The 24,440-nt window shown below is 36.9% G+C and overlaps 6 protein-coding genes across 10 annotated transcripts in view; 3 read left to right on the top strand and 3 right to left on the bottom strand.

Annotated features, from left to right (window-relative positions):
- Nucleotides 1-32: 32 nt before the first annotated feature.
- Nucleotides 33-5,461, top strand: LOC111433201 (dnaJ protein P58IPK homolog). Its single transcript, XM_023070170.1, has 9 exons — nt 33-195; nt 1,368-1,533; nt 2,438-2,639; nt 2,729-2,889; nt 2,970-3,063; nt 3,256-3,468; nt 3,904-3,984; nt 4,481-4,699; nt 4,940-5,461. The coding sequence occupies exons 1-9, from the start codon at nt 63-65 to the stop codon at nt 5,120-5,122; spliced, it is 1,452 nt and encodes a 483-aa protein (XP_022925938.1). The 5' UTR covers nt 33-62; the 3' UTR covers nt 5,123-5,461.
- Nucleotides 5,462-6,778: 1,317 nt separating this feature from the next.
- On the bottom strand, nt 6,779-7,864 carry LOC111433203 (fasciclin-like arabinogalactan protein 11). The gene has a single exon (XM_023070173.1). It carries the CDS (start codon nt 7,739-7,741, stop codon nt 7,007-7,009), a length of 735 nt encoding a protein of 244 aa, XP_022925941.1. The 5' UTR covers nt 7,742-7,864; the 3' UTR covers nt 6,779-7,006.
- A 2,127-nt stretch (nt 7,865-9,991) lies between these two features.
- Nucleotides 9,992-10,857, top strand: LOC111433223. The gene has a single exon (XM_023070193.1). The coding sequence runs from the start codon at nt 10,031-10,033 to the stop codon at nt 10,790-10,792; it is 762 nt and encodes a 253-aa protein (XP_022925961.1). The 5' UTR covers nt 9,992-10,030; the 3' UTR covers nt 10,793-10,857.
- A 1,507-nt stretch (nt 10,858-12,364) lies between these two features.
- On the bottom strand, nt 12,365-15,275 carry LOC111432998 (serine/threonine-protein kinase-like protein CCR1). 2 transcript variants are annotated; one of them, XM_023069876.1, is made up of 2 exons: nt 14,918-15,275; nt 12,365-14,782 (listed from the first exon to the last, which is right to left on the bottom strand). In XM_023069876.1, exon 2 carries the CDS (start codon nt 14,640-14,642, stop codon nt 12,555-12,557), a length of 2,088 nt encoding a protein of 695 aa, XP_022925644.1. In that variant the 5' UTR covers nt 14,643-14,782; nt 14,918-15,275; the 3' UTR covers nt 12,365-12,554. The 2 variants fall into 2 exon arrangements, with proteins under 2 accessions (XP_022925644.1, XP_022925643.1); XM_023069875.1 differs by having other exon boundaries at nt 12,365-15,275.
- A 1,994-nt stretch (nt 15,276-17,269) lies between these two features.
- Nucleotides 17,270-18,449, bottom strand: LOC111432986 (aquaporin PIP2-1-like). The gene is made up of 4 exons (XM_023069831.1): nt 18,155-18,449; nt 17,784-18,079; nt 17,569-17,709; nt 17,270-17,487 (listed from the first exon to the last, which is right to left on the bottom strand). Exons 1-4 carry the CDS (start codon nt 18,447-18,449, stop codon nt 17,371-17,373), a joined length of 849 nt encoding a protein of 282 aa, XP_022925599.1. The 3' UTR covers nt 17,270-17,370.
- Nucleotides 18,450-19,571: 1,122 nt separating this feature from the next.
- The window catches only part of LOC111433291 (EVI5-like protein), a 6,535-nt gene continuing 1,666 nt past the window's right edge, over nt 19,572-24,440 (top strand). For 2 of the 4 annotated variants that reach the window (XM_023070286.1, XM_023070289.1), the window contains exons 1-5: nt 19,572-19,707; nt 21,330-21,531; nt 21,629-21,824; nt 22,956-23,126; nt 23,214-23,330. In XM_023070286.1, the coding sequence (XP_022926054.1) occupies nt 21,389-21,531; nt 21,629-21,824; nt 22,956-23,126; nt 23,214-23,330 (627 nt within the window). In that variant the 5' untranslated portion in view covers nt 19,572-19,707; nt 21,330-21,388. Of the gene's footprint in view, nt 19,708-21,329; nt 21,532-21,628; nt 21,825-22,784; nt 22,791-22,955; nt 23,127-23,213; nt 23,331-24,440 lie in introns of all 4 variants that reach the window. The other 2 variants (XM_023070290.1, XM_023070287.1) reach the window with 2 other exon arrangements.

A 24,440-nucleotide genomic window follows, 5' to 3' on the forward strand; every position in this document is an offset into this window, starting at 1 on the left:
TTCACGTTTAATTTTGAGACATATTCTGATTTTGTTCATGTAACTTGGAACTGTAAGAAACAATGCTGAGTTTTTCGATTCCGCTACCCGCCATGGAAGCTTCAGCTTGGAGAGGATTAGCGTTCACGGCGTTTCTTCTCAACTTCGTTCTAGTCTGTCAGCTTCTCCTTCTTCAACCTTTGGTTTCGGCTGCAGGTTCGTTAGTGTGATTTCTGTCTGATCTATCTTCCTGTTCTTCGCTGGAAAAATTAAACTAGGAGGAGTTTCTAATTTTGCAGTTCGGTTTGTTCCATTCGATTAGGTACCTAGATCCAGTTCTTGAATGTGCGATATTTCTTTTGGTTCTTTATTTGTCTCCTGTTAAGGTTTCAAGATGTTGACGAGTCTGAGGCCAAAGTTTGGAGCTCTACGATAACTGTGGCAGTTTTAATTTGTTTGTTATTTGGCTTATAGTTTCCCCGGCGTGCGTATTTTCTGTTCCCGCGTTTTTTGGTCCGACCAGGATCAGTGTTGTGTTTTGGTATTATTGGTGTAGTTCTCCTTCAGCTGCTATTTGATTTTTCTGCTGTTAATAAAGATTGGCAACGAAATTTAAATGCTACATTCCATCTCTTCTTGGTTAAATTTTTTGTTGTGGAACCTGAAGGAGCCACTCTGGTTAAATTCATCTGAAGAGTTCCTGGTCTTGGGTTAAATATTGTCCGATTAAAATTCTTGAGATTATTGTCTCTAATGGCTCAATAAGTGGTATAACACAAATCGTCTAGGATTAGTGGTGAGGGACCCGGTCACCAAGCGTTAGATAAAAGTTATCTCTTTGGTTTCAAAATATTACTATGAGGAGGCTTTGTAGTCTCCCTATTGTGACGTCAAATGATGGCCGCTTAGTATAGGTCTTTGCGAGCCTTCGAGTTGGATCATTTGTTGCATATAAGTTAATATAAGTTAGTATCTCCGTCTTACCTCTACTTTCCTTGTGAATTTTCTTTCATTTAATGATCTAAATGCCCTTAGCTCCATTAAATGGTTGAAATAATTATACATGATTAGAAACTCATCTTTAATACTTAATGATAGTATTAGGAATTGTTGTCTTTGTTATTAACTATACACGATCACCAAAACTCATCTTTGGCCTGTGAATGTGAGATTTCTTAGGAAGCATAAGATTGCTCCTAGGGGATGTAGCATTTAGTTTCCTGCATAAGCTGGCTGATGCAAGGCTCTATCTAAGAAATTGGAAGCTACCCTTTTCTTTGTTTTGTTCTTCTTTTTTTCCCCTCACCTTTTCTTTTCTGCCATCTGTGTTTCTACTTGTGGTTTTCATTGTCAGTTGCTTCTTGTAATTGATTGGCTTATATCTCCAGATGGAAAGTTGGGTAACTCTGCTGAGTTGTTTAAAAAAGTTTCACAAAATGTGAGGGTGAAGCGTTATAGTGAGGCACTTGATGATCTTAATGCTGCTATCGAGGCTGACCCCAAACTTTCAGAAGCATACTTCCATCGTGGTTCAATTCTTCGCCAGTTATGCAGGTTTCCCCTCCTCTTGTTATTGAAAGTCATTGCAAATTATTGCATCAAATTGGAGAAAACCTATAATTTTGGCATAGGAAATTACTAACTTTCAGAATTTTGACAATTAGGAATTAGAAATTTGGAATTGTCTCTGAACTGGAAATATGATTTAATTTGACATGTACATGACGATGCCTGCTTATGCCGAGGTATAAAACTGCCTCCATTACTTTCTACCTCGCCTCTCCCTATTGAGTCCTTGTCTTAAAAGCTTCCTTTTCTGATATTCTTTGTTCTATATTTCATTGTGAGAAGCATATGGTGAGAATGAAAAATATTATGACAAATTGGAAAGGTTATTGGCAAAAGTTATGAGAATGGAAAATATTAAAATTTCATATACTTTTTAGTAGAAGAGAAATCTAGATTTACTTGTGCTAAAATAAAAAGATTGTATAAATAATAAAGAGGGTAAGGCGGCATCATCTTGAGGGAAATAAAAATAAATTAAAGAAAGGATCTATCTCAAATGTGATGGACGCAAAGGAAAGAAAATATAAATTCTAGAAGAGTTTACTTTCTAATCAAACACGACAAAAAAAAAAAAAAAAAAAAAAAACCCCAAGTATTTTCAGCATTCTCACTGTTGGCGCTTAAGATTATTTTACGTCTTTTCAACCAAATATTGGTATGTGGAGTTGTGACATCATTTTGTTTTGTGAACCTTGGCTCCTAAGTAAACAAAGAGTATATTTTCTCATTGAAGATTTTTGACTTACTTCACACAAAAATTATATTTGAGATGGAGAATATTATAAAGGAAATTTAAACCATTGTGGCATGTAGAAAACCTTACTCTCACTCTCCACCTTCCATTCTGATTGTATAATTATATGATTCAGGAACTTTTTGGCTGATGTAGATATAATGAATCCGAGAAGAGCTACAAGAAGTATCTTGAGTTAAAACCTGGAAATCCAGCGGGTGAAAAGGAGCTTTCTCAATTGCTTCAGGCTCAGAGTGCTTTAGAAACGGCTCTCAAGCTTTTTGATACAGGAGATCACACAAAATCTTTGGAATTTTTGGATAAAGTTGTACTTGTTTTCTCTCCAGCATGCTCTGAGGTGATGCCATCTTTTATCCAATTAGGCTTTTTAGTACTTTGAATTATCCTCTTGAATCTTTACTTATCGTGCATATTGATATGATGTAGGCAAAATTCCTGAAAATAAAATTGTTGTTGGCAACTAAGGACTATTCTGCTGCCATCCTTGAGACTGGATATATTCTTAAAGAAGATGAAAGCAATCTGGATGCGTTATTACTCCGTGGGCGTGCCTACTACTATTTGGCAGATCATGATGTTGCCTCGAGGTTGATTTGACAGTACATATTGTTGAAAGCATTACTTAATAGAACATGGACATATTTTTACACATGAACAATTTTTCCAGGCATTTTCAGAAGGGTCTTCGCCTAGATCCAGAGCATGGTGAACTGAAGAAAGCATATTTTGGACTGAAGAATCTGCTCAAGAAGACCAAGATTGTAAGCCCAAATAGCATAAACAAATTTATTAATTCACATTGTCTTGGATGTTCTGCTTTTGCTTGGGAGAGGGAAGCTTACAACTAAAGAAATCTCTTTGGACCCTTTTTGGTCTGATTAAGTTTTTAATTGATGAAATTTAAAATGCTGTTCATCTTGTGCTTCATTTTAGTTTTTATACTTCGTTGACAGGCAGAGGATAATGTCAGCAAGGGTAAGCTGCGGTTAGCAGTGGAGGAATATTATGCAGCCCTTGCATTAGACCCCAATCATCTCGCACACAATGTACATCTTCATCTTGGCTTATGCAAGGTACTGGTCAATCTTGGTCGTGGAAAGGATGCTGTTACGAGTTGCAGTGAAGCACTAAGCATTGATGGAGACCTTATTGAAGCCTTGGTCCAGGTTTGCCTTTTCATTTTAACTTTCATCTCTCTGTTTCTCCCCTTTTTGTGGATTCTATTTTACCGAAGTGGATGTCGATGCCATCTACTTTATTACTGTTGGAACCTTTCTGCTTATCACTGCATTTCCCTTTCTGGACCCACTTTATCTCCATAGTGTGTTTATGGAAGTTGCTCTGGTTCACCTTCGCCATGCTTAAGCTGTATGTTGGGCTATGATTATCATCTTCTTCCTTGCATCGAAGATCTATATTTTTGTGCATTGTTGGAGACCCAAGCATCAACTAACCTATATCTTATCCTAAGTTCGTTTTAAACCATCTGCTGTGAATGTCTTGGCAATTGCCGTAATCTAGTTTAATGAAAGTGACAGAAGCTTGTTAGTGCATGTGTATAAGATCTCAAGTTCTATAATGTTGGGAATTGTCTTTTCCAGAGAGGTGAAGCAAAGCTTTTAACGGAGGACTGGGAGGGTGCTGTTGAAGATCTGAAGTCAGCGGCTCAAAGTTCACCGCAGGTAGTTATCATTCAGTTTTTTTCCCCTCAACTCCCGGGATGTCAGAACCCTTTCCTTTAATTCTGCAAGCTGTAGACAAAACTATTCGGGTAGCCTTAATAGTTATATAAGTTGTAGATAAAACTGTTCGTAAAATTCTTGTTTGCTTTAATACATCGGTCTTTCCTTAATCAGAGAAGGCTCACAATGAGATTAGTTCTAAATTGATGTATTAAGGACAAACCATTTCTTAATATTTTATTGATTAGTCTAGTTGCGAGGTTGGTTTATGTCATAAGTACAGATTTTGTCTTATTCTTTTCTTTTTTCATTTACACAAGAAATATCTAAAATTTTATGTTAGATTTAACAATAGGATAAGTTTGGTTGGATAAATTTAATTTATACCAAATCATATTAATAAAAACTAATCATCGTTCGATGAAACAAAATTGGGTAAAGTTTTAATTCGTTTACACTTGTGGATTATCGTCAATTTGATCAATGATGTTTGCAGGATATGAATATTAGGGAGTCGCTGATGAGGGCTGAAAAGGCTTTAAAGATGAGCAAACGAAAGGACTGGTACAAAATTTTGGGGGTCTCTAAGACTGCTTCTGTTGCTGAAATCAAAAGGGGCTATAAGAAGCTTGCTTTGCAATGGCACCCTGACAAAAATGTGGAAAATAGAGCAGAAGCAGAAGCCAAATTCCAAGATATTGCTGCTGCATATGAGGTCAGACAAAAAAAATATCTAAATGTTATACTTCTTATCCATTGCAAAAAGTCCATAGTTCCAACACTTTCTGCTTACCATTTGCTGGAATTGCTTTTACTTATTTCGGGTTTTAACGGTACATGCATATAATGAATTCTTTCCCTGTGAAAAGTTGGTCATTAGGACAGTGAAAAACCAGGCACTAATGCAATATGGATGGATAACATGTAGCTGAGTGGTACAAGTCATGTCTTGCAGGTCCTCGGCAATGAAGAAAAACGTACAAGATATGATAGAGGGGAAGACATTGAAGAAATGGGCATGGGCGGTGGAGGAGGTTTCAATCCTTTCGGTGGTGGAGGACAGCAATTTACATTTACTTTCGACGGTGGATTTGGTGGGGGTGGCTTTCCCGGTGGTGGCTTTGAGTACCATTTCTGATTTCAGCAAAAAGCACTGGTTCCTCCTCCTTTCTCTGACATTTTTATGGTGATAAGAAAACATTAACCATAGGGGGGGGGGATCAAAATATTTATTTGCTGAAAAGTAGAATTTCCTTAGGGTAGACTTACTGATAGAGGCTTCTTAGTTCAGAAAAATGTTCATTGAGCTAGATTTTGCTATGCATAACATTATTAATGAAGCAAGAAAATATTCAGCAGATGATCTCAGGGGAAATTCGTGAGTTGTAATTGTAATACGTTGATGTATAACCATCTTTGCATAAACCATTGCTTAAGTTACATTGAATGTAGTTTCTTCTTCTTCTTTTTTTTTTTTTTCTTTTATCATCTCTCTCTGTCTCTCTGAAGTTGGTGTAATATAGTTTATAACTTTTTCTGATATTCATATTACTGAAAGGAATAGCCAATCGACCAAAAATTATATTTTGTCCAGAAGCTTTCTTTTCTGATGTAGCTTTTTTCAGGAATTTGCTTCAGAAAACGGTAAGCTATCATCATATCTCAAAAGCAAGGAATAGGTGAGGTATCACTGAGCTCCCTCTTGCTATGGAGAAAGCAACGGAGAGCTACTCTGTGTTGTTCTTCCTCAAGAGAGTTGGTAAGCCTTCTTTCCTTCTCTAATTCCTCCTGAAAGAATTAGGCTTTTTTCTTTCCTTCCTTTCTTACCAAGTCAGTCAGTTCTCTTCCATTTAAAGGATACTGTGAACATGGTAGTTTCTCATAAGAAAAACTTATTCAACTTTAGTTTAGTAAGCCATCCTATTCTTCCTCTTCCATATACAGTTTAAAACATGGCTTTTCATGTTTCTAATGGGGACAGAGATGTTGAGTCTATATTAAGGTTGTGATAAAAGCCCGGCTTTTGTTGAACTAGGAAGATGATAGGTCAATGTAGGAAGGTATTCGATAACTCGATAATAATTGACATATACTTCTTGTACTTTGAAAAGTACTTTAAAAAGAAAAAAGTATAGGCCTTCGAGATTAATAAGGTAAATAAAATCTTTAGATGGATTAGAAACTAGCATGCCAAAGGTATACATGGAAGAAATATCCTAAATGAGTTAGGATGAACTATTATTTGGATACTCAATTGAATAGAGTGTACTTGTGAGATCCCACTACGATGGGAGAGGGGAACACAACCTTTCTTATTATAAAGGTACATAAATTTTTCTTTTAGACGAGTTTTAAAATCCTGAGGCTTGTAGTGATACGTTATGGGTTAGGGCGGATGATATTTGTTAGCGATGGACTTAGGCTAGTACAGTTGAGAATATTTTGATAAACTAACTTAAATTTAAACTCACTTCTTTCTCTAAACAACGCACGAATGCACAACTCACCTAATGCTATTGAGATGCAATAGTGACAACTAACGACAAGAGACAACCAACAACCATGACAACATTCAACCTCGACGTGTAACTCCCAACAAAGGCACAGAGAGAGAAAGAACTAGAGGAAAAAGGAAAAAGTTTGTTCATGGTAGTGAACAGGCAGAAAAACTTATTGTAAAAGAGTCATTTGAGCACTAAATTTTAGGTACATTTAGACACTTGTTATGAAAATGGTATTCAAATTTGGATGAAGCAGGTACTTTAAACCTTCCAAAAGTATACTAAACAATACAAGAACAAAACAAATGGCTTTCCATAAAACGTGCAAATTTGAATTGAGAAAATGACAACAAAAATAAATCTCTTAGTTTCATTACAAAACTGAAAAACACAATCAGCAAAGACAAAACGAGAGACATTGAAAAGAAATAAAATTATTCTTCGAATTCACTTCCAACTTCAAGTAATCACCCAAAAAAATACACATCCGTCAAATCCCCCCTGAACCAAAGAGGAAAGCCTCATTGCTGCAAAGCAAGCGCAACCATAAATCCAACGACTGCCGCGAAACGGTAACTCAGCGCCTCAGCGGCGCCAGAATTGTCACTAGAAGTGTCCTTAGAGGCGGCAGCAGGAGCATCAGAACCCGAAACGGCCTTCACCGGCTTGGCAGGGGCCGGCGCTGGCGCTTCTACACTACCAAAAAGATCAACCGGAAGAAGCACTTTATCGACCTGGTAAACAGCCAATTGACCGTCGGTGTAAATAGTGTTGGCGACGACGGCGTCGACGACGCCGGTGGTCAAATTGACCTGAGAGCCAGAAGTGGTGACATTCAACGGAAACTGGCCGGCATTGCTGTTTCCGGCCTGGGTACGAAGTGGGTTACTAACGGTTTGAAATTGGGACATGGAGATGAAATTCGGGAGAACATGGAATTGAACCAGTTGAACTTTTTGCTGATCGGAGAGGGAATTGAGAGTGCCAGGTTTGAGATTGGCAAAGGCATTGTCAGGGGGAGCCAAGACAGTGAGGCCTTGGCCTTGGTTGGAGTTGTTGAGCTGATTGTTGATTTGGTCGCTCTGTTGGGTGCTTTTGAGGAGCTTAATGAAGGTCGAGAATTGGCCGGCCTTTTCGAGGATTCCGGTGATGTTGGTCGGACCGGAGGGGGCTGGTGACTGAGTGGATTGAGCTGAAACTGAATTACAGAACAGAAGGGAAACGAGGAAGAAGGAGATGGGAAAGAGGGCGTTCATGATGATGAATGGGAAACGAAAACAGAGGAGTTTTATTGTTGGGATTGCTCTGTTTTTGAGGCATCGGAGATGGTGTTTATAAGAAGGGGAAGAGAAGGAAATTGGTTTGGTGAAATGGGGATTTCAGAATGTAAAGTGATTGGGTTTTTTGGTGAGAGGAAAGAGAAGGGATTTTGCTTCAGGAAGCAGGAAAAACAGAGTATTTCGAGAGTGAAGGCCATTTTTTTTGGGTTTGGTGGGGATTCAAGAACATTTGGTTTTGCTTCTTAAAAGGGACAACTTTATAGGAACCTTCCGATTGAAGTTTTCGAGGAACGGTGGTGAGAATGTCGAAACTATTAGGTGTCATGGTCTGAGCACGAGTTATCCTAGGATGCACATCAACTCGTGTTAGTAAGTAACGTGACCATATTACAGAAGAATGTCGGAGCTATCAAGTGTCATGTCCTAAGCGTGGGTTATCCTAAGAGACTTATATTAGTAAGTAACGTGATTATATCACTCCTTAAAAATAGAGATAGGGAAGAGAATCTAGTAGGTTTGTAATGGTAATCTAAGAGTTTCTAATAATGGGTTATGCTAATATTATTTGTAGGTATAGGGTATGCTATTATATGATTGATTTAGGTCAATTATGTTGTACATCAAATAATTTATTAATTTGTTTAGGATTCCGGGTTGGTGATGAAGATAAGAGCAAATGAAAAGTAGCTAAAGTAAAAAAGGAAACTCATAATTGTGTTCATCATGTAAAAAGTATGTGTACATTTTGTGTAACTTGTTATTATTCAATGCCATAAAAGAATAGAGCTATAAATATCTCCATCACTCTAACAATATCGATAAAGTTGAATTAGATCAGGTTTGATTTTAGTTTCAAAAATTCGGTTGGTTTAATTAGTCGGGTGTAATTTTTTCAAAATTAGGGTTTTTTTCAAACTAGATAGCTCGAGAAAAAATCAACAATCTAACATTACTTAACATTATATATTATTTTTCTATATTTTTTTTTATGTTTTAATTTCTAAAGTTCATTTGAGTTTTTATTGTTAGATCGTCGATCCCAACAGTTAAATGTATAAAAATACTAATTATTATTTTAAAAGTTTACTTCACCAATTATATGGTGACATCAAAAATAATAAATAATTTAAGTTATCGATGTGATATAATATTTTCAAAAATAACAAACGGACAAGTGTGTATTAATTTATTTTGGAGTGAAAAAAAATTAAAAGTAAATTTTTTTAATGATGTGGACCATATAACATTTACGAGAAAGTCTGCTAAATGATTATGTCTTCAAACAGAAAAATATTTAATTAGTTATTTAAATTTGAAAGCTTTTATGGTAATAGGAAATCTTGGCATTAAATTTTTAAATATTGTTTAATTATCTATCTCAAATTTATGCATTTATTTAATAAATCTAATTTTTTTATTAAATTAATGAGAGAAAATTAGTCCGCCCAAGCCTATCCTAGTAGATATTGTTCATTTTGATTTGTTACGTATGATCGTCAGTCTCACAGTTTTAAAATGCGTTACTAGAGAGAGATTTCGACACCCTTATAAAGAATGTTTCGTTTTACTTTCCAACCCTTGTGGATCTCACAATTTGCTCTCTTGGGACACAATCGTCCTTACTAGCACACCGTCTGGTGTTTGGTTCTGATACCATTTTTAACAGCTTAAACCTACTATTAGTAGATATTGTCCGTCTAGGTTCGTTATGTATCGTCGTTAGCATATACATTTCAAAACTGTGAGGTTAACAACTATACGTAATAAAATAAGCCGACGAGGTTAAAATTAAATTAAGAATTAAATAAACTTTAACACAAAATGTTAAAATATAATCCAAAAATATGGATCTATTTTTATATTTAATGATAATATTATTTAAAAATAAAAAAATAAATAAAACTGACTCGTGTCCATAGGTACAGGTTGTCAGGGTGGGCTACCCTTCCCCTATAGAATCACGCCTAGTTGCTTTGCAACTTTGGGGCACGCTCATGTCAGATTACACCCACTAAAATTCTGCCACGTGTTTCCCATTTCTTCTTTCTTCTATTTTTTTAATTTACTTTTAATTCCCCCAAAAGATATTCGCCAATTTGCAGTGGGGGACCACTCACTCGCTCACAGTCTTTACTCCACGTCAGCATCTTCTTCGTCCCCAAGCCGTAACCCTACTCTCCATAAATCAAGCGAGCTTCCATTTCCACAGGCAGAGCTCGAACAGAACATTTTTTGGGATTTCTCTGAAGAATTTAGATTTTTCCGATGGATTTAAAGCTCGGGAAATCGCCGATCTTACACGACGCTGCATTCGCAAGGCGACTGTGTTTCCGCCTCTTCTTGTTCGCCTTCGCCGTCTCCATTATTCCCGCCGTCCACATTTTCACCTCTTACGATTTCAAATCCTTCCATTTGCCCAAATCCCCACCCTGTCACGCCGCCGGTCACGGCGGAGCAGATCAACTCCCCCGAGGCTCGTACCTGTTTCAGGGCCACTTCCTGAACCCCATCTGGGACTCTTTAAATTCAGAACATTGCCAAGAAACTGTGAATCTCACCATCTCCGTCATCAGGGAACTGGTCGATGAAAAGCATCTGTTCAACCATAGCGCCAGAGCTCTGTTCGTCGGAGAGAGTTCGTCAGCCGCCGCATCGGTGCTCCAGGATTTGGGATTTCCCGGCGCCGTCGGGATTGATAAGGGTCGGTTTATCTCGGTGAAACAGAGGGAGGTTGGGTACAAACTTGATTACCCAAATGATTCATTCGATTTCGTTTTATTCAGAGGCAAGTTCAAGATCTCTGTTCCTGATTTGGTGGTGGGTGAAATCGAGCGGGTCCTCGCCGGCGGTGGAACTGGGGCGGTGGTTATCGGAATCAATTCTCCAGTAACGATTGGATTCGCCGGTAGGATGCCGAGTTTACTGAAATCTTCATGTGTTGTATCTTCGAAGCCCGTTAATAATTTGTTAATCACTGTATTCAAGAAGAAACATCTCCACGAGTTTCCGATTAACTGTCCGAGTTAAGACCGAGGTCTCGAGAAAGATTAAGATCAGAATTTAGAAATGATCATATTTATTTTTTTCTTTTTGGTACATGCACCAATTTGGGATAGTTAGAATGATTGGAATTTATTTGCATGTCTACTTAAAAACATGATAGAGTGGTTATTAGATGTCACAACCATATCGAGAAGAGAGTAGGTTAATGAGCCACCTACGAGCAATGCCTATCTAGTAACGTGAGGGTTGAGACAGACAATATCATAATGCCACACCAAGAACGACGCCTACTGTAACATGAGGGTCGAGACAGATAATATCATAATGCCACCTACGAACGACACCTATCCAGTAACGTGAGGGTTTAGACAAACAGTATTATAAAATAAAATATTATTGTTTAAAAAGAATTGAATTTTTTTAAACTAAAAGGCATATAATTAAAGTTGTTGTTCTTGCTATATATAAGTACTTAAGATTAGAAAGCTATTTTATTAAGCGATTAATTAAATAATAATGTAAAATTATTTAAGATCTAAAGTTTGTGGCGGTTTGGTGTTATATTGAGTTCTTGAACAAGCGACTTGGGGGGTGGATGCATGTGGTTCGTAATTGTGGCTTTGAAAAATATTATTATAAAGATGAATTTTTTTTAAACAAATTATTATTTTAATTTCAAGATTAAATTATACTTTTCGTCTCTAACCACTCGAGATATTTAATTTTTTTAGGGTTTAGGGTTTAGTGGTAATATATTATATAAAAAAGAGAGATCCCATAATTTATGGTCAAAACGTAAAACAAGTCATGAACAACTCACTCCTCGAGCAAAGCAATTATAAAAAAAAAGATCCCAAGGGAGCAAAGCTCTAGCTATGTGTTCTAATAACACATTCGATATGTGGACCGGGTCTAAGAGAGTACCTCCCTCAAACCGTTCTTACTGAAGGGCATCCAAAGAATAAGTGATCACGAGACTTATCTTCTCATGAACCTCTTTAGAGGAATGCTTGAGTGAGTAATGAAACTTTCTCCAAAATCATACTAAAACAGTGAGTTTATGATCTTTGTTTAGAAGAAAAACAAAGCAAAGCAAGTCCTTGAAAGGCAATGTTGTTGTGGTTAAAGAGGCAAATTGATGCATGCATGGCTCCTTGCATGCCACCTATTTTCAGATGATGGGCTTTGCAAATGGCATACAGGGAGGCAGGCATATGATGCCTTTATGTGCTTCTGCAATTGAACCAAAGGAAGAAAGAAAGAGTAAAAAATGAAGTACCTGAACACTTCAAAGCACTGCTTATGATTTATTATAAGCTCATGGTTACAGAATATTTTGTTTGGAAGATGGGAAGGAAGGTTGTCTGTTACAAAGGTTGGGGTCAGACACTGGGCGGTGTGCCAACGAGGACGTTGAGCTCTAAAGGGGTGGACACTGGATAGTGTGCTAGCAAAGACGTCGGGCCTCGAATGAGAGTGAATTGTGAGATCCCACATTGATTGATTTTTCTGGTAGTGGTGGGCTTGGTCGGTTACACTATTTAGATATGGCAAGTGGTTTAAGAGGTTGGCAGCATTGGTGGCACGATCTGGATGGAAGAAGCAAATGGAAACTCATTTACTGAAGGAAATAGTGTAATGTTGGATGTGTTCATGTACAAGCTGAAGCTGAATAACTAATTTACAGTTGCAGAGAGCAGCAGTCACAATAGCTGTAAAGGAATGTGTTGTTGCATCGATCAAAACGTATGTTTCGAAGCCGAGAACCCGTGTTGAGGTACGAGTGTTACAAGATCAATCCATCTTTAACAATTTGGTCTAACCAAGATGCGATATCTGAGATTGTTGGTCGCTTGCTGGGATTTCCTCGTACAGCTAGTTCGGCTATATCAGCAAGTTTAAGTAGAGGCTCCACGTTTCTGGGTAGAGTGGCGTATCGATCTATTATGGCAGCAGCCTTACCCTGCTTGATCAAAGGCACTGCCCATTCAACTATGCTTGAAGGTGTGTAATCTCTGTCATAACCCTTCCTTCCACTGATGATCTCAAGAAGCACGATACCAAAGTCATAAACATCCCTCGTCAAATCCGCACTAGCATCGTTATTGTCGTTGTCATTGTCATTGTCATCGTTCGATGCTATAAGCCCGAAATCTGCAATTCTGGCTCCCCAATGGGAATCCAAGAGAATGTTGGAAGTTTTGACATTTTGATGGACTAGAGGAGGCACGAGTTCGTTGTGAAGGTACTCGAGTCCCCTCGCCGCCTGCATCGCTATTTTGAACCGCAGCGACCAATTTAAAGGAGAAAGACCGCCATGGAGATGATCATAGAGTGTGCCGTGGGGCATGTACTCATAAACAAGAAGCCTCTCTCCCATCTCACAACAGTAACCCAACAGATTCACAATATTGCAATGCCTTATCTTACAAAGGATATCCAACTCCATTTCAAAGTCCCTACTGTTGGTGTGAATAATGGTAGCAGCATTTGCCCTCTTCACTGCAACCTGCTGCCCATCTGCTAACACAGCCTTGTACACAAACCCATATCTCCCCCTACCGACCTCGTTAAACTCCTTGAACCCGTTCGTGGCGTCTTTCAACTCCGAAAGCCGAAAAATCTGAGGAATCCCAGGACACAGAGGAACCAGTGGAGCACAAGAATCAGTTTCAGTACCAGTTTCCAACTCGGAATTGTGATGTTTCTTGCTCCTGCTCCCGTCTTTCTTCGAACCGATTATGCGAGTATGAACACACCAACCGAGTAGAATCAGTACCAATCCAGCAACAGAACCACCAACTATCAGCAGTATACGACGCCATTGATGCCAATGCGTCTGCTTCGTTTCAGGAGATGATGGAACTCCACAAGTATCCCAACAAGAGCTGTTCTGGCAAAGAGAGCAAGCAGTGCAAATCCTATCAGAATTCAAAGTACAAGGGCTAGACAAGAAGTGCCCATCAGAGCAATTCAGTCCACAGCGGATACAGATGTTTAGATCCTTCCTTACACACAAGCTTTTCAAATCTGGTTCATTCAAAATGCTGGCATTGAAGGAGAACTCCCCTTCACGGCAAGGTCCTGGAGCGCACAGCCCTGGACTACAAAGCTCCAAAGGAGGATCATAGCCAGGAGGAGGAGCCTCAGGAGAATGTGAAAACCAGCAATCAAGAACAAGATTGTCCTCTCTAATGCCGCAGATTGAACGGTCTGATGAAGCAATCGTCATAAATCCTGTGTTCTTAGGAATCAAAGATGAGTTCAAGCTACCCCAACAGTCCACTTCGTGAGTATCCCTTCGGATGCCACAGAAATGCCGCTCGCCGGCGGTCAACGTCACATAGCCGGCGGTTTCCGGAAGGCCGACGAATGAATCGCCGCTACCCCAGCATTTAACTCCGCCGGATACCTCAGAGATTCCACAGACGGCATCTTGTCCGGCGGCTAGAGATACGAATTTTTCAGAAACGTTTGGAACGTCGAGATTGGTTGAGTTTGGTCCCCAGCAAAGAATCCCTCCATCTCGAAGCTCGGCGCAGCTAAATCCTTCGCCGGAAACAACCCTTTTGAAGACGAGGCTGGCAATTGATTGATTATAGAACAGAGAGCTCTGTTTAGAGCTCAGACTATTATTAATTGAATCTCTCGATACATCCCAACAATCTACTGGACCCGAATCGCCGTCAGAATAATAAGATCCCCTAATTGCACAAACATGGCTTTTTCCCGCGGCAATATGCGAATAAGCAGTGGCTCGAAAAACCAACGGGACGAGATCTGTACCTGGATTTATCGAATCCCAACAGTACGCGTGCGAAGTGTTTGATAAAATACCGCAAAGAAATCCCTCGCCGCCTGAGAGAGCAGCCATTGCCGGAATGTCGACGGAGAAGATGGAGGTAGAAGATGAGGAAGATGGTGAAAGAGACGAACTATTCTTACCCCAACAAATAACTTCCTGTTTGCCACTGGCATCAATAGCGCAGAAGAATCCATCTGGGCCAAATGCAGCTGAAATAGGAGCCATTGATCCAAACCCAGATACGAAAACAAAGAAAAGATGCAAAAAAACACAAAGGGGTGGCAGCAATTTACAAGATTTGTAAAGGGTACGATGAACTCCCATGATTTCTCCAAGCTACTCACTCTTGTGGGTTGCTTTGGAATGGATTCAGTAGTGTCATGGACAGAAAACAGAGTCTGTGATTGGCTTTGTGAAGCTCTTTCCGCTTGCTCAAGTAAGAAGAAGAAGAAGAAAAAGTATAATGGAGGAGATGAGAGTAATGGTGGTGACGCAGAGAGAACGTGGATTTCGCCATTTTTTTACGGCTTGGATTTAGATTAGATTCGACCCCTTGGAATCTGAAACTACTGAATATTGTTGATGAGACCAATTTCACAGACCACAAAAAGGGTGAAGAAGGTTAAAGGAAACACTTTCATTGAGCTGTGAAATCCAAGGAAGATGGAAGTTTAGTGGTTGTCAACGTTGAAAATTAGGCCTCTTCACCATTTATGGCAACGCAAAAAGCAGAGCAATACCCAACCGGACAACAGATTCATGCCAAGCTAATACCCTCTTTTTAAATTCAATCAAATCCTAACCCAACTAAACAAAATCTTCATTTTTATTTATACTTTCATCCAAATGTGTTTTCTACCTCACCCCTTTCCAACCCGATCATCGTTCAACATAAACTCTCAGTCGAGAACTTCATAACTTCATATCTTATCGACGTGTTAATACTTTACCCAATAAGCTATACATAAGTTTGTCAAAAAGTTGGCACTTTTTTTAAATGAGTTCCATCACATTTATATTATATTTAAGTTTAGGTTTAATTTCTGTTTAGGAGAGTGATAATGACAACAACCCTATTAAAATAGACAATAAAATAATTTCTATTTTTTTTTATGTAAAATAAACTCTAAATTTAGACTAAAATCAAGTTAAGTAATACTTGGGCGGAGAAATAATAATAATAAAAAATTAAATAATGAATACTTTTATTTAATGGTATGCTGAAAACAATTTTATGTTGGATAATCTCTTGTAAATGTTCAAACATTTAAAAGGAATTCGCCATGTTAATGTATATATATATATTATTATATTTTAAATGATTTTATTCCCATTATTTCCCAACATATCTCTTCTAAAATTAATGTATTTTAATAAATTTATATTACAAATGATTTACCCTAACAAAATTCATAATCTTGATTTTAATCATACTTATTAATCTAAGCTGTGGTCTCCACAGCACATGACAGCTTAATTAAGCTCCCACCTGATTTTGATCATTACTTAGTTATTTAATAATTAAGTTATTTGATAAAATATTTAATGTCTCTAATTTTTAGGGCACAAATAATAATTTAAATCATGTATTGTCCTACAATTTTCGTACAACTATTCACCCATCTTTGTAATTTTCTAAGGACATAATTAGATATATTGATTTTTTTAAAAAATCTAATCTTTTCGAGTCAATAAATTTAATGATAATTTTAAAAAATAATTTTATGGGTTATTACGAACTTACATGGAAAGTATTTTTACTCACGTCATTATTTCAAATTAGTTGGGTTGGTGACTCGAGCAACTTGAATAGAGTTTATAACTCAACCCAACCATAAGTTGGGTTGTCGGATTGTTTTTTTTTTTTAATTATTTTAAAAAAATCATACTATCCACGGTACATGTTGCGTTAACAACTAAAATTTTATAAAGTTCAAATATTTACAAATCACAAGGAAAACAAACATTAAATATTTCTAAAAAAAAATTTAAAAAGGGTAGGATTGGATTGTAGTCCTTTTTTTAACAAGTTGACCCAACAAAAAAAAATGTCAACCGTAAACCCGAACCAAATATTCGATTTTTAAAAAATTCAACCCAAACCCAAATAAAAAAAAAAATCTAACTCAACTTAACTTTTATAGTTTGAATTAGATAGTCTTGATAGTTCGAATTGGTCGAATTATCGAGTCATATGAATACCTACATTATCATTAACTTTTCATAAAAATTTAAAAACTAATATCGAAATAAAAATCATTTAAATTTTAGATAGAAGTTAAAACTTGTGTGATAGTGACTTAAAACAACTACGATCATAGTCTATATTTTTTTAAATATAATACAACGCATCCGTCTAACCCGCCTTAAATATTCTAACTAACAAGTAGGCAATATAATATGAATTATAGAGCATGTTATTAATATATTTTGGAAATTCACATGTCCAAAATATTTAATAAGTAACGACCAAATGAAATAATAATAACTTCCAACATGCATTTTATTTTACCCATCACCATATCATATATTACTGATTAAGAGTATTCTAGAGATCTATAGAGTATGATATAATATAAATGGGCAGCGCCAGCACAGCGCGGCTAGTGTCGCGCATGTTGCTGATCCAGAAAACTCGAAAACGACGCCGCCGCGCCCGAAAGTGAGCGCGTGGACTCGCTGTTAAAAGACCGTTATATAAACCCTAAACCCATAAAAGTTTTACAAGTTGAAGAACATAATTAAAATTGCGATTCTATCAGACAAAGAACTGATTGAAGAAGAAGAAGAAAATCCATTAAATTGAGGAACTCCGGAAGGATCTCAAGGTCTTCGCAGCTCCTCCTCTCAGAACAAATTCATGGTAAATTGCAGCCATTGCAGCTCCGATGAAAGGTCCGGCCCAGAATATCCACTGCTCCTCAAAAAATAACAGACTTTGAAAAACAATTTCAAATGGTTTGATTCAAGTTTGAGGAAAAGAATGAGAAATTACGTGGTTATCCCAAGCTTTGTGTTTGTTGAACATCACTGCAGAGCCGAAGCTTCGAGCTGGGTTAATGCCGGCGCCGGTGACCGGAATAGTGGCCAAATTCACCACGAACACGGCAAACCCAATTGGCAGCGGCGCTAGAACCTTTGAAATTGAGTTTTTTTCTTAACAATTATTGAACTGCTAATAATCGTTGGATAAGAATTAGAAATGCTTACCGGAACGTGGGAATCTCTGGCTTTTCTCTTCGGATCGGTGGCAGAGAAGACGGTGTATACAAGAACGAAGGTTCCGATGATCTCGGCGGCCAGGCCGGCGCCGGGACTGAAACCGTCGGCGAGCTCGGTGGCTCCACCGCCGAGGTCATTAAAGTTAGCCTTCTTTAATAACTTCACCAGCCCACACCCACAAATGGCTCCCAAACACTGAGCCGCTATGTACAGTACGGCTCGGACCAACGAAACTTTCCGACCCATAAACAGCCCAAATGTCACTGCTGGGTTTATATGTCCTCCTGCACCGGACCAAATTTAGGACCAAAAAGCCATGGATTTAATCTAAATTGAGGGAGAGACAGAGTAGAACTCGCCAGAAATGCCGGCGGTACAGTAAACGAGAACGAAGATGGTGCCACCGAACGCCCAAGCGATACCCAGAACGCCAACGCCGCCGCAGGCGGAGGCAGAAGACTGCCTCTGGTTTCCAATCACAGTGAGCACTCCGACGTAGAGAAACAAAAGCGTGGCAATGAACTCAGCGATGATGGCCCTGTAAAACGACCACCGGGAAAGCTCGTTGGTGTCGAAAAACGGAGCCGGAGGCTGATCGAGGTAGTCCCCGGCGGAAAACCCGCCGCGGATTCCGGCTTCAACATCCTTAGACATTGGCTGAAGAAACAGAGGAGGGGCAGAAAAGTTGCAGAGTGAGTGAAGTGAAGATGAAGGAGAAATGTTTGATTAAGGGAATTATAATAAATAGGTCAAGAAATGAAATATTCTTGGACGTAAACTGGAATCCATGGTTGCTGAAACTGCCAATTGCCTCGATTTCTTCGAAATGGATTCGTTTCGAAGTTGAAAACCAGGAATAAACTAGGCGGCAAACTTCCGACCGACTAAGCCCATGTCATGTCTAACATTTCCTTGTATTATTTTATTATTATTAATTATATATATTTTTATCATGAAATACCTAAAAATGTATTCGATAGTGATAAGTAGTCATGAAATTTCTCCGACCATATATTATAAGCTCTCTTTTCCACGTGTTTACTAAACAATTGATATTTACGATGCTTTATTTCAACTTATTTATTCGTTCATGTCTTATGAAAACATTTTTTTCTCAAAAAGCAATTCAAGGTTAAGAATTGTCCACAGAAAAAGTGTTGGATCATCGTTGTCCCGAGCTCCTTGATTTTCTAGAATATTTATTTTTTTAAAGAAAAAAAAAGTATGCAAATTCTAACGGAATAACTTTGTCATCCACAGTCGTTAAGTCACCACCATCCATATAAATTTGGTACCTATAAGTTATACGCGAGATGTTATATTAAGTGCTAAAGCACATGAATGATATAGAATAATTTTATACATTCCGTACTAAAAGAGTTGTTTCAAAATCAAATAAATATTAAATCATAAAAAAGTTGGGATGGGATTGATTTAAGTTATTTAGGCTATATATTCAAATTCTACTCCCAAGTAAAAAAAATGAAGCAATTTTTTTTTTATGGGTTCAATCAATTATAAAATATGTGTTTTATTTTAAAATTTGATAAAATTTAAACGAAAAAACCTAAATTTTTGGTTGAAATTTATTAATTTTAATTAGCGAAAATTGAATTTGGAAGTAGAAATTACCATAAAATAAAGGTCAATGATACAAATTAATATATTTTACATAAATTTATTTGTAAAACGATTTTTTTTTTACGTTTTTATTTGTAAAATTATCATATGGAAGGAACTTTATTTGTTTTCATATAAATAGAATTCTTAAATACAATTCAAATATTTGCTCCCTTCGACTAAGGGGTTGTGTAATATTACGGGATCTCTACACAGATCTCTCTTCTCGCGTTCCGAAATCTCATTGATTCTCATCTTCATAAGCGAATCGTCTCTTATCCTTTGATTTCGGGTATGTTTCTCTATCATTTTAGTTGATTGAATTTGTTTTCGATTGACATATGTATTTCTCCCCTACGATTTGATCTTTATTTGTTGCAGTTCATTTATTTATTTATTTATTTATTTTATTTTTATTGAGATTTGTCTGCCTTGTGGAATTTCGGGATTGAATTGTGGACTCTTCGGATCAGGAAAAACTCAGATCCTTTTTCGTTTTGATAACAATTTGCAGAAACTTGATTAACAATCACTGTTTTGTATTCCCTTTCGACTGGGCTGGGAAGAAGATCGGATATCTAATTAATGAAGCCAACTCGATAATTAATCACTATTCTGTATTTTGGATCCTACATTTCTCTTTTCTTTGCAGCCAAACAGATTGTTTACTTTCTACAACTACATTCGGTCTAGACCCCTTTATTTTGCTATTGGCGTTTGATTTCCGTTGCAATTTTCAAATCTTCTCCTATTTAGTTTGCCATTTCAAATTTCAAGTTCATCATTTTGTTTCTCCACGTAATGGTGTAGATATATCGAGCAAGTGGTTAATGGAATGCCATTCAAGAGATACTAAGACCATGGAGGAATATGCCAAACTTCTCACTTTCTTAAGAGAGTGACTATTATCTAAATTATGCGAACTGAAACAAAATCCTGTCTGTATGTGATTTTAGAAAAAAAAGAAGAATTGAATATTTGCATCGGAATGCAAGGAAGACCATGTAAGGTTCTGCATCTTGTTTCTGATTTATAGAAATCATTGAATTTGGCTCAGTGTTTAACTTATCAGGTCTTGTCGATTTTTAATTAAATAATTTTCCACTCCTCAGACAAGGCCATACATGATGTTCATTCTCCGGTAACATTCCTTTTTCTACCAGAATTTTTCTTCACGGAATCAGTGGAACATAATACTTAAAGATTAAAAACAGGACTGACTATTCTGCCATAAGAAATAATGAAATATGGTTTGATTTCATATTTGTTTCACGTTTACCATGACCAAAAAAAAAGTTAGTTTGGGGATCAGTGATACTGGTCCATCTGCCTCGTTTAGATCTTATTTCTGTCTTGTTAACTATTGAATTATCGTGAAGTAGTTCGAGATGATGATTTTGTCTAGTTCATTTGTTATAAGACTAGATTTTTGGGTTCACTAGAATAGAATAATGTTGTCAACTTTCATGTCTTGTCTAATTCTTTTATCTCTTGCATCTTCCTATTTTTCATCTTTTCAAATTTTTGTCTCTTGTTGCTAGAACTTTTTGGTTTTCTTAATCTTGTAGTACTGAAACACAGTTGTTCTAGGGAGCTTGTTGTGGATATTTTGCAATGGTTGAAAATCTGATGATCTGGTATCTTATGATGACAATTATCATCATAAGTGCTAAATATATTTTTTACGTTTTTTATATAAATATTAGTTTTTACATTCTGTTTGAAATGTTTTGAGATGAGCTGATGTTTGGGCTGATTTTGCACTATATATTAACTAGACTATTTTTGTCTGTATGAAGTTGTAGTAAAATTGTTACTTTACTGCATCTTTTTATGTATGCCTGCTCTTCATAGGGGCTTTCCTTATATCTACTATATTTATTTGTTGATTCTTATTCGCCTATTTTTTTGTAGTCAGTAAAAGTCGATCATGTGGAGGAGGACAGAGGTGAGAGCGCATATTTAATGGTGGAATGGAAAGGAAAACAATTGATGACTTTGAACCAGGTCCACTTCCTTCGCCCAGGCAAGTAGACAGGTTTGGATTCTTAAAGCAGGAACACAATAGTTCTCCAGATGCTATAACCAAAATCAGGTCCACCCATGTACAGGAGAGGTACGCTTTTATTCATGGCTCAATAATTTCTTCAACATTCTGCTTTCTTTATTAAGAATCGAGTTGATTATGCATTATGGCTGCCCTACAATTTCAGGGAGGAAAGGAGAGTTAGAAAATGGAGGAAGATGATTGGAATTGGAGGGAGCGACTGGAAGCATTATGTTAGGAGAAAACCTCATGTTGTTAAAAGGCGTATAAGGAAAGGTATTCCCGATTGTTTAAGGGGTCTAGTTTGGCAGCTGATTTCTGGAAGTCGAGACTTACTGTTGATGAACCCTGGAGTTTATGAGGTATTATGTTTCTCTTGGAATTTGTTTGAGATTGCGGTCTTAAAATGTTCTTGCAAATATTTTTGTTGTAAGCTTTCTAAAATCTAAAAAATTGTTAGTTTCTGTATCCTAGTTTCTGTTTCAAAGTGTTAAAAGTTTTAAAAATACAAATGGCTCTTTTAAAAGCTTTAGATATTTAATCAATGAACAACTTCTGATTAGTTAAATTAAAGTCGGTAAGTTTTTTGTTCAATCGTTTTACTCTATGAACTTACAAAAAAAACTAATGAATGTATGGACTGAATCCTCAAAAGTACTGGAGTCTTACCTCACTATCAAATTTGGCAATCGCACTAAGCAAATGCCTATTGCTTAATGCCTATTTTTGAAAGAAAGGTTTGAAGTGTGGCTCACTTCAATGCCTATTTTTTACGTATATTTCTAATTTCTTTTAATGTGTCCTTTTGTATTTTATTCTTAATGATTTAAGTCCTTTCCTGTATTTCTTTTTGTGGCTTCGATGGTTGGTTTGGCTTATGGTGTTTGTATGACCTAGGGTTGTAAAATTTTATTGTTACTAATGAATGTGTTTCCATGTCAAATTTGATTTACATCTCAAATCAAAAAGATCAAATATATGATTGAAACCAAAGTCATAATATCAGGTTGGACTTGACTGCTTTATGTTTCACCTGTGGTCATATGATATGATTAGTCTGACTGACTATAAATGTTTTGTACGACATATACGTATCGAAGTTTATGTTACCCAGCTAGTCAGCTACTACTGAGTTTGTTTCTGTGGCTCTTTTATGAGAATTCAATTTTAACCTTTTATTTGGGTTTGTTGTCAGTAAAGTAGAAACCTATACACTTATCTATTCAACAAAGCCATATGTGATTACTTTTATGGTCTTCTTTTGTAGTCGTATAAATATATAGTTCTAAGAATTATGGTTTTAGGTGGCTTATTTTTTGCAGCAATTGGTAATTTTCCATGGAATTGTATGTACTTTGAGATATTTCTTATACCTACCCTCACATGTTTTTCTTTCGATAAATGAAAAGATTATGCCATTTTTTTTTTTTAATATTTATACATCTATAGTCCCAATGATGATGGTAATCTAATGGTATATATTTTTTTTGCAGCAATTGGTAATATATGAGACATCAGCTTCTGAACTGGATATTATTCGAGATATCTCTCGTACCTTTCCTTCACATGTTTTCTTCCAACAGAGACATGGACCTGGTCAGAGATCTCTCTACAATGTTTTAAAGGCATATTCAGTTTTTGATCGGAATGTCGGATACGTTCAGGTTCTCAATCTTCTATAGTTTATCATCAGTGATATGTTAACAATTATATTTTGTGGTGAATGGTTTGTAATGTTTTTGAGCGTGTAGGGGATGGGATTTTTAGCTGGTTTGTTGCTTCTCTATATGAGTGAAGAGGATGCATTCTGGCTGTTGGTCGCATTACTTAAAGGTGCAGTTCATGCTCCTATGGAAGGATTGTATCTGGTAACGCTGTTCTTTGAGATCTCTCTATTGTGACTTCAACTTTATATTAGTTCCCGGTCCAGAAAATTTGAGAATCAGAAAAAATGAATGGACATAATCTCCCTTCTGATGCTTCATGTTTAATCGAAACAAATTTTTTCATTGGTTTTCGTGAAAACTGAAAAGTATTGTTGGTGGCTATTCCCATTCGTCTGGGAGGTTTAGGTATTAGGAGCATCAAAATATAAGACCATTGCTTCCTCTATGGCTATAGTGTAGACCTATTGAAAGTCTTAGACTCTACTCTATTTAGCATGAAATGATTAAGAAAATATGAATTAAATAGTTCTTGTTGGATCACGTAATTGTTAATGCTAGCTACCTTCATCTAGGAGTCGTGGGTCTTATATAGCCAAATCAATCCAGACAAAGTTTCTGATTTCTTATTCACATGAAAAGATAGCTGTTTTATATGGGTCAGCTTCCCTTTATATGATCGTAATAACCATTGAGTTCGTTATTAACTACAAGTAACTTGTTAACGGCTGACTGACAGCTTCCTATTTTGTTAGCATGGGCTCAAGAATAGAATAGAAATAGAACGAATGAAAAGAGAAATTAAGGAAAGGACTTATCACAATATCACTGCACCAGTTCCCCCTACCCCCACCCATGAATAAAAACCAAGAATGATTTGCTAGTGACTATAACTAAGTGAGCCAACTTTCCTCAATTCTGACCTCTTCTACATCCAACTTTTCTCAAGAAGTTCCAGGAGATTGCCCCATTCGGCCACCTTTCTATCATTGAGTAACTAATGTAGCTCCTCATGGTAGATTTTTGTTATACTAAATTTTATTTTGTTTCTGATGTGCTTTTCTTTTGTTTTTATTCATCCAATCATGATTTCTGCATGATCCTATGCTTGTAGTAATGAATGGTTATAAACTTGCATGAACTACTCTAGAGTTTTCTGCCAAGTTCATGGTGGTGCATTTTTTATAAAGTGGTCTAAAGTCTTGCCATCGATTACGTTTCTGAGGGTTGTGTCAAATATTAAATACTTTTTGATTGACTTGTGTTGGGGTCCATTTGAAGAGCTTTTTTTTTTTTTTTTTTTTTTGGGATAGG

This window comes from Cucurbita moschata, unplaced genomic scaffold, assembly GCF_002738365.1.
Source record: "Cucurbita moschata cultivar Rifu unplaced genomic scaffold, Cmos_1.0 Cmo_Scf00041, whole genome shotgun sequence".
Lineage (NCBI taxonomy): Eukaryota > Viridiplantae > Streptophyta > Magnoliopsida > Cucurbitales > Cucurbitaceae > Cucurbita > Cucurbita moschata.